This window comes from Lactuca virosa, chromosome 3 (assembly GCF_052849685.1).
Source record: "Lactuca virosa cultivar CGN04683 chromosome 3, Lactuca_virosa_CGN04683_v6, whole genome shotgun sequence".
In the NCBI taxonomy this organism is placed as follows: Eukaryota; Viridiplantae; Streptophyta; class Magnoliopsida; order Asterales; family Asteraceae; genus Lactuca; species Lactuca virosa.
The window spans coordinates 418,347,929-418,366,027 of record NC_136428.1 but is presented as its reverse complement, the minus strand read 5'-3'; the positions used below and the strand labels follow the sequence as shown (position 1 = coordinate 418,366,027).

The 18,099-nt window shown below is 35.6% G+C and overlaps 1 protein-coding gene across 1 annotated transcript; it reads right to left on the bottom strand.

Annotated features, from left to right (window-relative positions):
• Positions 1-10,603: 10,603 nt before the first annotated feature.
• On the bottom strand, positions 10,604-15,028 carry LOC145167810 (5'-3' exonuclease family protein). The gene is made up of 8 exons (XM_079087057.1): positions 14,675-15,028; positions 14,243-14,416; positions 13,415-13,585; positions 12,721-12,902; positions 12,007-12,244; positions 11,616-11,751; positions 11,072-11,526; positions 10,604-10,998 (listed from the first exon to the last, which is right to left on the bottom strand). The coding sequence occupies exons 1-8, from the start codon at positions 14,867-14,869 to the stop codon at positions 10,762-10,764; spliced, it is 1,788 nt and encodes a 595-aa protein (XP_078943183.1). The 5' UTR covers positions 14,870-15,028; the 3' UTR covers positions 10,604-10,761.
• Positions 15,029-18,099: the final 3,071 nt, after the last annotated feature.

The following is an 18,099-nucleotide window of genomic DNA, read 5'->3' as shown; positions in this document are numbered from 1 at the left end:
ATCATTTTTATTTTTGTTAAATTTGTTCATAGTTTTCTTCTAATTTAAATATTAGGGGAGAATTAAAAATTTTAAAAACCAAACAAAAATAAAATAAAATATATATATATATATATAGTGTTATTTCTGTTTTATTTCTTTTTCAGAAAATATGAAAAATCCAAAAATATTGTGTGTTAAAATTTTCTTTTAGTTTTGTTTTGTCTTGAAAAGTGAATTCAGGTGAAGATGAAACTCATGGAAGTTTGTGTCGAAGATTTATGAGCCAAGGCTTCATCCGTGATCATCGAAGAATTCTCATTCGAAGGAGGAAGAAATGAAGATTATTCTTTCGACATTCAATCTTTCAACCCCAGAAGCAAGGTGAAGCTGAAATTGAAGAATATGTGACGGATTGCAATGAAGCCTCCTCAATCAGTCTGCTGCTATCTTGAACTTGCTGAAGTGATCCAGAAGATTTGTTCTCTCTGATGTTCTCTCTGAAGATTCTCAAACTGAAAGCATTATCTTTCAAGAATCAGTACAAAAAGCCTCCTCACCCAATGTGCGTTCAATGTCAAATTCTGAAGAAAAGCCCAACTGCTCAAGATGAAGTCATTCATTGAAGATTCATCAAGTTCATCTTGAAGTTGTGAAGAATTTGAAGATTAAAGTTGAAGCCAAAGCTCCCAATGAATATTAACAAGAAAAGCCAGCTACTTTTTAGGGGGAGCTTGTTGGGTCATTTAAGAAAAGAAAAGAAAGCTATAAACCAAGGGGGAGATTGTTGGGTCAAAAATATGGTTTATACTTTGCTTTTCTAGGAAAATGTATTTTTGTGTCTTGGACCGTAAACAGCTTGGTGTTTACGGTCGTATACGTGTTTACGGTTGTGTTTACGGCCGTAAACAGGTTTATGGTCATAAACCCATTTACGGTCCATGTTCACCAAGCCCATGTTTCTTATGTATAAATATAGGTGTAAGGGGTGAGGAGTAGAGTGATGAACACATAGAATAGAGGAGCTTAAGTGTGTGCATTTGAAGGTGTTCTAGAGAGAGAGAGAAAAGAGAGTGTGTGTTAGTGTGTGTGAATCTTGTATCCGGATCTTCATTCATATCAATACATACAAGATTCATCATCATCTTCTTCTCCTTCTCTTCTATTTTGATCTGACATCATCCGTTTGATTGGGATTCCGCACCATCAAACGGATCTGATTGATACACAAGCAGATTGGGGACTTACAGAAATCCCTGGAGGATTTCTTGGGTTGCCTTGATCATTTCCTTCACCATCAAACACTTACACTTCTCTTACCCCTCAAGAAAGCTTCTTTTTCTCTCTACTTCCAGCCACTTTTTGAAGGAGTTCTTGAGCTACTACTTCACTTTTTGGTAAGTATTTCATCTAAACTCAAGTGTTATTCCATATTTTCATAACACTCTTGGATCATCTACACACATTTTAACACCAAAAATCGTTCTTAGGATCATCCAAACTTTCACGTGTTCATCAAGTGATCTCGACTTGATACTCCTCGTCTTCGACCTTCCACTCTTCAAGAAATCACTCAAGGTGAGTTCATACCCCTACATTTTCCAGTTTTCTTTAGTTTTCAGGGGGGGGGAATACAAGTTAAAACACCAAAACATATTTAAAACTTAACTTGACAGCTTACAACAGAAAAGTTGTGACCTGTTCACGAACCGTTTTACCCAACTTCAACTTAATATTTTTCAAAACTGTTTAATATGCCAATAGTTCAGGTTTATACCTTTAAAATGACTACTTGCACATCTCCATACGATTTGTCTACAGTTTATGGTGATTTTTACAAAACTGCCTATCACTGCAGCAACAAAATCGGACCAGGTTGTGAAGATGAACATTTTCACACTAGTTTGAGACCACCAAAAATTATAGGAAAATTTATAAACATAGTAGACTCTTTTTCCAAACTCTCCGAGTTTACGGATTCAGTTTTTGACTTACAATGATTTTTCTATAAATATTCTAAAACAGTGACAGTTAAGGGTAAAACTGTCAAAACAAGTTTAAGAGTTATTTACACCTTGTAACATGCTGAGCAAGGTGTGTAAGATTTTATACTTATTATTTTCAATGTCATTTTATTGAAATAAAAAGCCATGCATAACAAGGTTTTATTTAAAACATAAAACACTCTTGATAAACTATAATAGGTATAGTTTGGACACCTCGTTTAACAAAGAAACAGTAATACAATCTATTTACAAAACGGGTATTTCATTACAAACTACGTGTACATGTTAATGAATAAATTTGTGAGACATTCACCTTCAGGGTACTCTTAAGTACAACAGAAAAGTCCTGTAGTTATAGCTAGAATCTCTTGTAGGGAGAGCGTGATAGTTGTGTATAGATCTATATTGGGTCTGACAAACCCGCACATAAGCTGCCTGCAACAGCTAGACCGGCAGGTCTGGGGTGACAAGTGTCATAACGTTCCGACGCTTGAAAAACGTCGAGTACGAGGTCTTCGAGTCTTAGCATGGTTATAACAACTCACATGGGGAATTAACAAAACATGCAGTTCACGGGAATTTAAGGATTTCACAAAAAAGAGTTTTATTTAAATATAAAACCACACAAAAGTATGGCGATTTACTTACATATACTAAGTCTTGGTTCAGTTAAGACTACAACAAACCTTTTAGAAAATATTGGATTTTCTGGAAACAAACTTTAAGGAACAAGATCCATTTTTCATTCATAAATTGCTTATGAACTCAACAGCTTTAATGCTGATACTCTTTCAAAAATAACTTGTATTCTCAGGTATTCAGTAATACAGGTAACCACAAGATTTTTGAAGGCAAGACGCTAAGATGCAGATTTTTTTTGAACTATTTTGGCATCATATGTAATTTATTTGGAAACATGTATTTTTGCAACGATGTAACCTTTTAAATTATATTTATGATGGTTGTGTTTGCTTTCTTCACTATGGTTATGATACTGAGCATGACGTCCTCCGCTTCCGAACGTTTCCGTCGTTCAGGTTTGGGGGTGTGATAGATTGGTATCAGAGCTTTATTTATAGTGAACTAAGTATATCGAACCACGTAAGATATACAAACTATAAATACAACGGGACCAAATTTCTCTGACGTAGCTTTTCAAAAATACTGTAAAAATAAAAATTAGTATTTTTATAAAAGTATACGTACAATCATATTCATTAATTCAGTATCATAATGGCAATAACATAAAAGTATCGAGACAAGTTGGGCACCATGATCCAGCTTCGGGGTATGAAGTCAGATCTTGGATGAATATATCATGATCAACTATATTTAGCCAACGTATGACCAACGTATGCCGAAGAAGAATCATGATGAGCAACAAGTCTTCAACTTTCCAAAAACCCCGAGAATCAAACATAAAAATACTATAGGAGTATTTTACACAAAAACCGTAATAACCACATTATAAATTGCGATAACTAACTTCTTATTCCCAAAATTTCTCGTGATATCGTTTTTATCCCTATTATCGTACAGGCGCAATGGCAGGATTTCACTTGCCGGGTGATCCCTATTTCCCCAACCAAGGGAATGTCGGTTGGATTGTGGAAGACCTAGAGGAAGATTCCAAAGAGGAACCCATAGAGGATGAGGAACCCATAGAGGATGAAGAACCCATGGAAGAGGAAGAATCCGTAGACGGTGAAGGGGAAGAAGACTCAGATGGAACCGACTCCAAACCCGAAGTCTACGATCCACACCCTGCCCCTATCCCTCCTCAACACTTCCAAGGCCCGACACCCCAATGGGCCAAAACTATACATCGATGGAGCCGAGAGCAAGGTCAACGACCTCCCTATGGTATGGAACGAGGTTTTTACGACCTCAGCCAAGGAGGGTCAGCCGACAGAGCCCTTCCTATCATGATTCACCGTGTCGCACGCCACGAGGAGCAAACCAGGGTAAACACCCGACATCTCATGGAAGTTTGTGCCACCAGCCAAGTCAACTCCGTTCGCCTTCGCCGGTTGGATGATGACCACGATCGGACTCGAGACCGCACCGAGCTTCTTCGACGGGAAATGGCCGCGACCCGAGCTGAAGTGCAAGAACTCCGAGAACACCGCGCCACTTTAAAAGGAAGTCTGGCGGAAGCAGAGCGCCAAGCGGCAGAATCCAGAGCTGAAATGAAGGAAACACGGAACTTCGTGTCTTCACTTCGTGATCCTCAGAGCTTCAACCGCCGCAAGTAGTGTTTGCACTGCTCCCTTCAGTTTAATCTAGTTTTGCGGATAAATATTACTATTATTTTCTAGTATTTTATGTCTGATCTCGCGATTTAAGTGTTTACACTTCCGGGATCTGTTAGGTGGTCAAAATTTTTCCATACATTGATGTAGCATAGACCCCTTGTAGGGCCAAATTTTTCCCCAATATTGTATACTAAGTTATATCAATGAATTGACGCGCTATTTGTTTTATTGGGAACATTGCATCAAGTTCATGACAGGGATTGTTTTCAGACTAAATTTACTGGTGTACGATTTATGATTGTTTGATGTATAAATCAAAGTTATATATAATTAAGACCAGGTCGATCTAGAAATGGTGGTTCCGCCTTGGATCCTGTTCCTTGTTTGGTTGTGGGCCCAGGGCAGACCCATTAGATTCGAAAGTTTATTTAATCTTGATTATATATATAAATATTATACATCAAACGATTGATGGGCCCGGTATGGATTCTATCACATACATTTCATGCGAATCAAAACTATCAAAATTCATAAAGTCTATATTTCATTATCTATAGACCTCTAGTATGAATGGATTCTTACAATATCTTTACAAGTCGGAATCATGATGCATGTAAAGAACTAATAATATTTAGTTTTAACTCACGACTTGGGAGTGTTATCAAAGACTTATTATCTTTTCATTCTTGATATGGCAGAAGATGCCACCTCGTAGAAATTCTAGACGTGGCAGCGACGTAGGAGCTGCAGCGCCACCACCACCACCACCCCCTCAGTTCGATCCGATGATGTTCCAGGCTGCCGTGACAGCCGCAGTAGCAGCCACAATGTCCCAAATCAGCACCAATAATGCGGGTGGTGCAGGTAATGGTGCCACAAATTCTAACCACGGGGACAGCCAGGGACACTCGAGAGAGTGTACCTACAAAGACTTTACAAATGCCAAACCCAAAACCTTCAATGGAAGCGGAGGTGTCTTGGCGTTGCTGCAATGGTTCGAGAAAACCGAATCCATCTTCGAAATATGCGCATGCCCTGAAGCAAGCAAGGTCAAGTTTGCAGCATGAACATTCTCTGAAAGGGCCCTCACCTGGTGGAATGGCCACGTCAAGGCATTGACACTTCCGGTGGCTAATTCGATAACATGGGAAGACCTGAAAACCATGTTAATGAAGGAGTACTGCCCAAGGGGCAAGATACAGAAGTTGGAAGAAGAACTTTGGGGTCTCAAAATGACTGGCTCTGACATCCTGTCTTATACCTCAAGGTTTAGCGATCTAGCCATGCTGTGTCCCGGGATGGTTCCTTCGGAAAGCAAAAAGGTGGAAATATACATATGGGGACTATTTTCCCAACTTCAAGGAAACGTATTGGCCTCAAAGCCAACTACCTTTGACAGTGCCAAAGAACTGGCACAGCAACTCATCGACCATAAGGCCAGCCATGGTACTATGACAACCACCCCCGAACAAGCAAAAGGGGGAAGCAACAAAAGGAAGTTCTAGAACAAGAAGAAGGGTCAACCTGCTCAAGACCCTGCCAAAAAGCAACAAGTGGTTGTTGTGTACGCTGCCACAACCACTGCCACCCCAACTCCGATAAGGCAATACGCTGGGAACCTACCCAAGTGCAACAAGTGCAACTTTCACCATAACGGCGCATGCCGTGAAATGCATTGCACCAACTGTAACAAAAAGGGGCACACCGCTCGATTTTGTAAAGCTCCAGTCCAACAAAACGCCCAAGCTGCCAACGTCGGAGCAAGTCGAACCTGCTATGGTTGTGCAGAGGCAGGACACTTCAAGCGGAACTACCTGAAGGCAAGAAACCCCAACTCTGGTGAAGTGGGCAGAGTTTTGGCGATAGGTCATGAGGAAGCAGTTGCAGACCCAACTGTGGTCACCGATACGTTTCTCCTCAACAATACATACGCATGCATTCTTTTCGATAGTGGCGCGGAGAAAAGCTTCGTGAGCCATCAATTTAAACGCTTGCTTAAACAAAAACCACAAACACTAAAAGACACATTCACCGTAGAAATGGCTAACGGAAAAACAGAGAACACTAACGACATTTACACCGGGTGTACCCTCACCTTAAACAATCACTCATTTCAAATCGACCTTATGCCGGTCACCATAAAAAGTTTTGATGTCATCATTAGCATGGATTGGTTATGCCTTCACCATGCCGAAATCCTATGTCACGAAAAGGTCGTTCGCCTTAATCTGCCAAATGGCGAAACCCTCGTCGTCTATGGCGACAAACCCAGCTCAAACTTTCAGATCATCTCTTGTGTCAAGGCTCAAAAGTACCTCCGCAAGGAGTACCACATCCCACATCGTAGACAAGAAACAAGAAGCGAAAAACCTCAAAGACATTTGTAACATCCCGAAATTCAGGTGCATCTCTTATACCCTTCTTCTTTTCCAAGTTGTCAAGTTTGGCCCTTAAAGGAAATATTAAAGCAAATGAGTACGCTGGGCGCACTGAAGAGTACGCTGCGCGTACTCATGCGCTTAATTTGGACGCGGACTCGCCTAGGTACGCTGGGCGTAACCGGCCCAGATGCAAACCCTAAATTGTGGCTTGTGCACTATAAAGGAATGTTAAGGCCTTATCCTCAGCCACCATTTCAGAGAGTAAAACCCTAATAGAGAGCTACCCTTCGTTCCTAGCTTGTGTGTGTGTGTTCTAAGCTTCAAAGTGTCATTTCAAGGTGGTGAAAGAGAAGAGGAGGCCATTTTAGGAGCTAGAAGTTGGTGGACAAGAGTAAATCTGAGTTCTACAGAGGTTGGAGCTTCTTCCTGAGGTAAAAAGCTCAAAGCTTTCCTTGTCATTTGTGATTTGTGTTTCTTGGACCAACTTTTAGGGTTTTTGGTCCCAAGGTGGAGACTTTATGAGCAAATGGTCTCCATAAGCCTAGATCTGCTATATTTCAGAGTAAAATGAGTTGTAGGTTGATAAAAATCCAATCTTGGACGTGAATATTGAGCCATGCATGAGATCTAGACCTTATGAGGAAGAGGGAAAGGTGTTAAAGTGATTAGGGACCTTTACAGCCATGCAAAGGCTTAAAAGTCTCGACTTTATGGATTAAGTGGTCTTAGAGAAGTCAGATATGGAGTTTGAGTTTATGTCTTAACCATTTAAGACCAAAATCCATGAATGCATGAAACTGAGACTTACGATGGGCGTAAATCTCAGTACGCGCAGCGTAAGGGTCTGAGACCCCGATTCTGGATCGCCGGAGTACGCCCAGCGTACAAGAGCTGGTACGCGCCGCGTACTGCCTCTGTTGACTTTCGTTGACTTTTAGGGTTTTGGTCAACATTTGGACTTTTGGGTCAGGGAGGGGTAAAATGGTCTTTTACCCTTCTGTGGGATTGTAGGAAGGGATATGATCTAGTCTTTGAGAGCCATTATTTATTCGAGAGTACTGTTTATGTGTTTAGGCGGGGACTAGATCAGTGTTTTCGTGTGCGAGATTATCCGAGATACCCGAGGTGAGTCTTCTCACTATACATTACCTAGAGTGATATTTATGTGTAGACCAGAGGGTCTTGTGTGTTATGTGTATGTATGAGATTATGTGCATTGTGTTATATGTATGCTATGTGTTGAACAGACCGGGCCGGAGGGCCCAACGATATAGACCGGACCGAAGGGTCCAACGACACAGACTGGACCGAAGGGTCCGACGAGCTATGACCGGACCAGAGGGTCCAACGAGCTACGGGACTGGGGGGTCCCGCTGAGACACATCGACCGAAGGGTCGTATTATAGCCTCGAGTGGCGTATGTGTTGTATGTGGTATTTTGGGGAACTCACTAAGCATTTATGCTTACAGTTGTTGTGTTATGTGTTTCAGGTACTAGCGAGGATCGCGGGAAGGCGCCGACATGATCCGTACACACTGAGAGGATTTATGTATTTGAGGATCTTGGGAATTGTTATTGTGATAACACGTGATACATTGGAATACTATGATATTTTATGAATGAAAGCATGTTTTTAAAATGAAAAATTGTTTTGGAAATTTACGTCGTTACAACATTCCGGAGGTCTGTAATTTTCGCGACATATTCCCGGAAGACCTTCCAGGAGTGCCCCCTGCTAGACAAGTCGAATTCCGAATCGACCTAATTCCTAGAGCTACCCCCGTAGCCAAATCGCCATACCGTCTAGCCCCAGCCGAAATGCTAGGAATTGTCTAGTCAATTGAATGAACTACTAAGCAAAGGTTTCATAAGGCCAAGCTTCTCGCCTTGGGGAGCACCGATCTTGTTCGTCAAGAAAAAAGGATGGATTGTTCCGTATGTGCATTGACTACCGTGAATTAAACAAACTCACCAAGCGTTTAGATTGTCAACTACGACATCCAGGTTTAGACGTGCGTCAGTCAGACCATAATAAAACTTAGTTGTGCATTCTAGGTCTAGTTTTGTACGTCCGCAGTACTAGATTAGCCCTAGGATTCGTTTTTGACCTAAAGTCTTAAGTTTTGATTTGAATGGATAGTTTTTATAATACACCAGTGCATTTATACGAGACCTAAAGTGTAAGATTAGAAAACTACGGTGGCAAGAACCCAAAAAATCTAAAGTATACTATTGCCAAGGGTCTTGTGCATTAATATATATTAATGGAAGATCTAAGTTTGAAATTGTCATTATTAATTTTTTGTTATTAAACACAAAATTTGAATTGAAGTATACTATGAATAAAAGAAAATAATTAATATTAGTCAATTAGGTGTATTTCCTACCTTAATAATTTTATTTATGTATGTGTATAATTAAATAATACATTAAACTGTATAAAAAAACTACTATAATATTAAAAGCTTTATTTTGTATTTTATGGAAAGCCCTTAAAGACACAATTAGGTTATGTTTGGCGTATACAAATAACTTGTTTTTCGTGGTTTTTTAGTTTGTTATGCGTAACAAACTAAAAATTAATTTATAAGTTAACTTTTTTAAAAATCTATTCAGACTATTTTGAGCTTTTTATTTAAATTCTTTTAAATATTCTATTTATTAGTTAATAAAAAAATACCCAATCGTCTACATGTTCTTTTATGTCATTTTATATATTTTAACTAGCTTATCAGCTAGTTTACCAACCGTCGTGTTTTATCATCGTCTAGTATGTCAAACATAGTCGAATATCATACATTTTATAACACAAGTTTCTTTTAAATTTAGGTCCTTTCTATATATTTTAGGTTAATGTCATAAATGGTCAACGAATTATAATATTTTAACAAAATACTATTGTTTAAAAAAAATATCTCATCTAAATTGTAAGTAACATGGACTTTGTATTCGGAAAATACCGGTGTATTAATGGTAATTTATAGAAAAATAGAATAAATAGTTGGCATTTGTAGAAAATGGGAAGGTGATGTTGCCAAATTGACGATTGCATGACATGAAAAAGTAAGAAAACAAACGTACAATAATATAAAAAAGAGACCACAAATTTATTTCACTCGGCCATTTATATCGGTACTTGATCAATTAAATGAAAAAAGATAAAGAGTAAATACGCCAACATACTACAAGAATAAAAGCTAAGGATAGTATCTTCGTTTATGATTAACCATTTAAAAGGTACTCATTTACACTTCTCATACAACCACCACCTAAACGACCATTTTGCCCTTAAGCCTTAACAAACTTTTCATCAACAAATCTAAATCATTATAGTAGCCTAAATGACCATTTTGCTCATACAAGAACATTTGACTGTTAGTCACATAGTTGAGATACTTCTGTCTATCTTGTTTCAGATTTCAATATGAACATGAAAATGATATTCCAAATTTGCCCTTCAATTTTATAAGAATATGATAAATAGTTGTTTCACTATTGTTTTTCGTCACTAGTTTTGATCCTTTCTAATTTGTAAGGTGGCCTCTTTTGTCATATCCAATTATGTCCACAAAAATTCCCTATTGTCACTATAAAGGGGTATTTTAGGTATTTTATCAACAATCAATCAAATATTTGTAATAAAATGAAACACTATTGTATAAATAAGCATTTAACCTACAATAAGCATTTAACCAATGTCATTGTCACATTATTGAGTAATTGGTTACCACAATTTGATCCGAAAACAAAACACACCTATATACTTCGGTTGTGTTTGGCAACAAGCTTTTAGCTTTTATGTTTCAATTTTGAGTTTTTATTCGGATGTCCTTTTATCTAATTTTACACCTTTCAAACTCCTACTTCTACAACATTTCTACAACAAACGTTTCTATACAAATAAAAGCTACAACATTCAGCTTCCAGCTTCAAGCAATTTTTGCCAAAAGGAATCTAAAAAAAACCATTTTGTTGCATAAATTGAGTAAAATAAAATGAAACATCTTCCATAACCAAACATTTAACCTTTACAAGATGAAACACACCATACTAACTTATAAAGGGTAAACTAGGAATTTCACTACCGAGTAACACAAAACAAACTATGCACATACAAATCCACCTACATTTTCACAAAACTATTCAAAAAGCAAGCGACGCCTTGCAGATTTTGAGAAATTACCCCTTGTAACATTCCTTTTTACTATAGTAGAAGAATCATTGTCTTTCAACTTCTCCATAGATTCTCCTTTAGATGAACGATAGAATTCTTTTATACTAAGTTGAACACTTCTTGATGATGGTGATAATGAATTCTCAGGTGTTGATGTAGATTTTGCTCTACCTTTTTTCTTCGATTTTGATTCTTTAAACTCCTGAAAGTTTTTTGTATAAACTGATTAACCTTTTGTTGACCAACATACTAAAAATAAAAAGAAAAATGCTCACCTTTTGTTGTATAAATTGCTTAACCTTTTGCGGATATGCAGCCATAACAAGATCCATATTTTCATCAGTCATCACACACTCATTATCAATATCAACACAAACATTATTAACCGATTCATCAATATCATCATCATCATCATATTCTTGAACTTGAGAATCTTCCATCAAAGGTGTTGTAGGGATATGAGTGTTGACCATTTGACCATGTTTTGTCCAAGTGACCACATACAACATATGACCCAATCTTGTCTTTGTTCTTTGAATGAAGTCAAACTCATATTGTCCATGTAATAATCCGGTTTCTTGATTTTTGGCTTTATTTCTCAAGAAAATGGTGGACAAAAATGGAAAGAGTTTTTGTCGTGTGAAAGAGGGTTCCCAATTTAGCTTATAACCTATATAATCGATCAGCATTTCCGTGTTTGGATTTTTCCATGATATAAATGGTTCTGCATCTAACAAAAAGCAAAAAAAAAAGTGTTAGGAGTGGATATAAACAAAGGTTAAAATGACATTGAAAAAATATTGATGCTTTGGAAGTTACCAGTGAAATTGGTGTGGTTGTTGCTTAAATACATTTGAATGATTGCCTTATTTGGAAAGTTTGGCTCTGAGGCGATTTTATTGCATACTCTCATTTTCCAAGCTTCATTCTTCTTTTGTTCCTTTTCTTTCTTATCCTATATATCACTCAAAAAAATTCAGAATCAGATAATCAGCTGATCAAAATTAGTCATACTTGTTATTTAACCTTACATAATGCAAGAAATATTAGAGAGAGCAACATACTTTTATTTTATTGATTTGTTTATTATGGCATCCTACTTTCATTTCTCAACAAGAAAAACATTAAAAGTAGAGTGCTATAAATAGATTTTTCGAAGTACAATGTCTTAATAAGAAAGAAATGAAAGTATGATGCTATAAATAAATACCTGATGACATGATAAGCAATCACATTTAAACCCAATCGGTTTTTGCACACAACCTTTGTGATTATTACTTGAACTGCAAACTTCACAAGAATCTTTAAGATGAGATCTCTTGCTTCCAGGATGCCCACATAATGAACAATGAAATAACTTTATTTTTGTTGTGTTTTCATCTAAATTAATGACGGAATCGCCCTTGTAGCCCATAGAAAGCATGTCTCCACTTCCTAATGCACATAACCTATGTCAACATCCATCATGGGCAAAATAGTCAAATAACATACATGCACCATATATGCAAGTTCATCTTATTGAGTTATTTATGTAACTTTGGGCTTTTGGTGTTAGTGTTACAAATAGAGCCAAAAATACAGAAAAAAAAAACAAAAAAAAACAAACAAACAAACAAACATTATATTTTGGCAAATTTTGCGGTTTAACCATGTATACTTTATTTTCTTTTCTAATCAAACCATAAAAGTTTCATACATTTTTTCAAATTAACCATTTTGATATGAATGATATAACAAAAATAACTGATGGAACCTCATGTCAAAATGGTTAATTTGGAAAAACGTCTGAAACTTTTATGGTTTGATTGAAAAGGATAAAAATACGATTGAATAAACCACCAAACTACCTAAAATATAATTAAAGTTTATTTTTTGTAATTTGCTTTTAAAAATATGTGAAATGATGAAGAAAAATGATTCAAACCTATCTAAAACCTCATCTTCATTGAAAGATTTGACAAATGAAAGTGCAGTTTCAATTCCAATCCCTTGGACTCCTTTGGAATCATGATCATTTCCAACCAAAAGACCAATTGCTATCAAATGTTTTCTCTTTAATCCCAATCCACCTTCAATATCTGACATCTCATACCACTCAAATGGCTCCTGCATAAATATATCCATATGTGATATTATAAATCTAATTCAAAACAAGTTTTTCTTCTTCTAAATAAATCAAAGGATTTCTTTGACTTTTTACCAAATATCTCCGGATTGGATTAAAAACCAAAGCACAACTTACATTTAATCAATTTAACCACTTAAGTATTATTTTCTTTTTTATGATTACTATAATAATAGTTTAGTAGCTAAATAGAGATAAAATGGTGAAAGTATGTTGTGCTATTTGATATGCCTCTTACTGAGTCTGGTAACTGAGTCTGCTCAGTCTGACTCTGTCAGACTCAGACTGTTTGATATCACACTTAGAAGCCTCTAACTCAGTCAGATTCAGAGTTGTAGTATTTGACTCATTCAGACCTTGACTCAATCAGCAACTATCAAACAGCCCCTCATTACCGAAAAAACGGTTGTTTTAAACAATCAAAGAATATATAATCAATAATATGGTGAAAGTAAAAGTGTTTTTATAAAAATATATATATGTATATAGGTACCTGTGAGTTGGGGTTGATGTGCTTAATAACACATTTGGCACCAAATAAAAAAGCATCACTATCAGAAGTAATACAAGCATCAACACGACCTTCTCTATTTAATTGTGCACAGAGTCCTTCAGCTTCACCACTTGCTTTCAAAACAGGGATTCCAAAAAGTTCAAGCAACTCCTATTACAGATATTTGACTTTTTATAAATATTTAGAATCAAAGCATATGTAAAGTAAAGAGGTTGAGGGAACTTTTTGGGCTTAATGTTAGTTTTGTAAATATGTGAAATAGACAAAGGACCTTTTAGTCATTTTGCACCCATGAAAACTTGGAAACAATGATAAGTAACCATTTGTTGCACATAATTTACATATTGATGATATAAGACATGTTTATTATTTTGAGTGTTCCCCCCACTTGGAATTTTATAGACATGAAATCAAATCATAAAAGTTTCATTCATTTCGAAAAATTTTAGAAACTGTTAAGGTTTAGTTGTAAAAAATACAGTGTTAGTGGTTAAATCGCAAAACTATTCAAATTTTTTTTTTTTTGTAATTTTCCCTAATTTTAATCAGTTTTTTAACTAACTATGATTCTTCAAGTTGCAATAATCACTTGAAAACACACATTCTAACACCCCCTAAATATATGTATGCATGCATGAATGAATGTATTTATGTCAATTCTTTGTTAAGTTACACTCACAAAAGTAGGAGGCTTGTTCACATAGAAAAAATATCAGATTTATTGTTAAGAAAATATAATTACTTTCATGGTAAAACAACTTTTTTGTGATAAATAACTCCAAACTATAACAAAATACAGATACTAACCACACATTCTTCAACGCATTTTGAGAACTTTTTATTTCTCTCAACAGAAGAACCATTTGATATTGGTAAGCTTGCAGGATCGATACCAGATGCTTGAAAGAATCTCATAATTCTTGCATGAGACTTCAATGGTGATGGGGTTCCATCTGCCACAAACACCGGAAAAGCACCAAACTGCAAAGTAAAAACCCAATTAAAATTACATAAATACCCTTGCTTTATCAAAATCAGAATTTCTCAAACCCTCAACCCATCAAAAACCATCATTCCATCTTCAGTAAATCAGTATCACATTTTCACTTCCAAAATTCCCATTCAAACACCCTTATGAACCAATGTGATCAAACAAATCGGTAAATTTTAAGTTTCAATCAGAATATTTCAGAAAAAAGAAATGACTTGAATTAGAATGTGAGGGATTACTTGTATTACCTTGGAGAACAGATTGATAGTTCGGAAGAATGTGAGTCTGAGATGAGGGTTTCGAGTGTGTACTTTAATTGCGGTTTCATGTTGAACAATCCAATACGATAGATCAATGGCTACCCTTTTGTTTCTTAGAAAATCGAACCCTTCTGTTCGCGCGTAGGGTTTAAGTATATCCCAGAAATTCCCGCCAACACCCATTTTTTCTTGATATTAACAAAACAAAAGTAAGATTATTTGTGATTCAGTTGACATTTTGGTGGGTTTTTTGAAGCGAGTAGAGGAAGAACAGATGAGGAGACATTGAACGGAACAAAACAATGGTTTTGCTATTTCTTCGCTTGATTTGATCTTTGATGATTTTGTTTGTTAGGGTCTGGGCTGATTCACATTCTAAACGACCCAACAATTGGGTGTTTCGGACTTTCAGTTGTGGGTTACAGAAGTCCATATAAGACCACAAGCATTCACATTTGGAACTTTCCACATCCTTGTTTACAAAAATACTCGCATTATTTCAAATCTTGCATCAACATTTTATTATTTTTAATATAAATAATCTTTATTAACTTTTTAAACATTTAGACTAATAATACAAATAAATATAAAGATAACGTTAATAATACTTATTTCTCTCAATTAATTCTACAAGTTTTTATTATGGTACAACCAGATTTTTTGACAACAAAACAACATTTTTTTATTCTTCCCGATCAAGCATCGAGCTTCTTCAACCTCATCGTCTTCTTTGTTAAGGTCGAAGTAGCAACATGCATCCAACGATGTCATATACATAACCATTCGCTACTAGTTACTTTGTCATTTTGATGTTTGGAACTCCTTTTAATTTATAAACTCATTTAATTCCAATGGGTTTACAACTCACTTGTAGATCAACGAGACTCTAGGTTTGGTTTCTTTTAATTGCATCTAGTCTCACTTTTCATCGCCTTTGCCCAATTTTCATTATTTGTAGCCATGAAGTATGATGTGGTTTTGTCAACGTCTTGCAAAAATAATAACTCATCAGTGGCGGACGCAGAACATTTTAGTAGGGGTGGCATTAAAAAAAATTTCCGAAAAAATCTAAATTAGTAGTGGCACTCGTATTTTAAGCCGATGCACCTAATAGAAAAAACATTAAAAAAAAATTACACTACGTTCCGGAATCGGAGCAGTGGCCCGGGACCCCTCGGGCTCCACTAAGGTCCGCCACTGTAACTCATCATAATCATTAGTTAATAATTGATACCTGTTTGGAGCTCCTCTTCATGTCGAGCTTGATGAAGTAACACTTAAACCAACCACACTACTTGATGTCATCATGGATGTAGAGAGAGAATTTGGGGTGTTTATTAGTTGGTCTAACTAACCTAAGCAATTTTAGGTTTAGTCTTTACTAGCACTCGTGGGGTGCAAATGGTATGGAAGGTTGACTTTTAGGTTCAACATTGTAGCTCAGTGAGTTGTACCCTTCAAAAACAAATTTTGATCATTAGTTAGGTGTTGTTTGTTTTTTCTGAGGTAAAATGTTTGCAGTCTGCGGACCACATCTGTAAACCTCTGCAGCAGAAGAGGTTGACCAAACGTCTACAGTCTGAAAAAAGAAGACTGTTTGTTTTTTTAACATCTGCAGACTACTAAAATAAATTAAAATCTAAATAAATTGATTTTTTTAAACTACAAAGTGATTATTTAATATATTTATGACTTTGTTATAAATAATTAACAAATCTAAATCAACTTTTATGTATTATTGTATAAAATGTGAAAATAACGTATATATTTGATAAAAACCAACAATTTTGGTCGCAAAGTTATGCCTAAACACTGTAATTAGGAATCAAAGAATCCCCTATCCTAATAAATAAGTAGATTTTTGCCACGTGTCAGTCTATTAGCCTCCCCTAATCGATTTTTCTCGCTCATTTTATGAAAGTGAATTACCGGATTGCATTCTGTAAGTTGTTCACTTTTGGTAAGTGATTTTCCCATTATACCTTTCTATGATTAGGAAATCTAAGTCAGTTTTGCACTTTCAAATTTGAATATTGATTATCAGAATCAACCGAGATATCATTTTGAAGAGATATTTTATGATTTTAGTAAACTTAATATGCCAGAAATCTTCTCCTTAATATTCGAGATTTTTCAGTTAATTAGCAAGGAATCGACATAAATTGTGAAGGTAATCTCACTAAATCAATTCCAAAATCACCGAGATTAATAATCTCTATGTGTATACTATTCAATTCTGGAGTGTTGGTTTTAACCAAAATAAGCTCTTCTCTTTTTTCACTGTGCATCGACTTGGAGGTTTTTTCGGTACATTTGGAAGTTGCTAAACCGATATGTCTACAAGTGGTGAGTGTGTTGTTTCATTTTATTTTTTTGATCATTTTCTTTTAAGAATTGTTATGCTCTGAATTATGTTGTTTATGAGTTTTTGATACTGCACCCTAGGTGTTTGATAAAATGTCTATGAGAATTGATATACTTAATAGTAGATAAAATAAGATAACATGACTCTTAGATGAGAATAAGGACCAGCATGAGAAGGTCCATTTGAGATCAGTGAAATCAGGATGGTGTTTAGTCTAGATTTAATCAAGTTCTAACATGATTTTGGTTTTAGGTGATTACTTTACTGGTGGTGATGAAAGTTATTGTGAACAATATAAAATCTATATTGTCGTTCAAAACTGTTTAATCTAATTTTATTATGATTAACTTTTTGTTTTGTAAGATATTTTGGTACATATTTATTTAATCTTTTTTATTCTTCATGCTTAAGTTGTAATTTTTTTTTCTGATCATTTGAATAACACTGACTCCTTTTTTTCACTCACTTTGACCAAAGCTCAAATACACATCGTTTTTAATTAAATACTTTGAAAGTGGAGATGCTAAGGTAATGTTGTTATGGATTATACTCATGACCATATTGATTATTTCAAGACAATATTAATACACCATGAAGTTGTAGCATTGTATAAAGGAAAATGATTAATTTTTCTCATGGACAATGTTCGTGACAGTCAAGGTGTCTTCCAGATAACTTATGTTTCTCACAAATTAAACAAGTTTTTTTTATTACATGTGCATAGTAATAACTTCTTGGTAATTTTGATGAACGGTATTGTTAAAGAAGATGAAACCTTCAAAGTGGCTTCTCTTGACCAGAAACTATCAAAATATCTCGAGAGCAAAACCATCAAGAAAAGGTTTTATATCCCCGAAAAGATTTTAAACATCATTTTGGAGCACAGATTTAAAAAAGTTGCTTCCCCATAGCATTTATTTCAGTTCTATATTATCAGGAATAAAAGTGCATTCATTTTAGAGGCTTATGGGGTGCAGAGAATTTAGATAGATAATTTTTTTTATCGGAATTGCTAAAATTAATAGTAGATTTGTACATGAACTGTGCT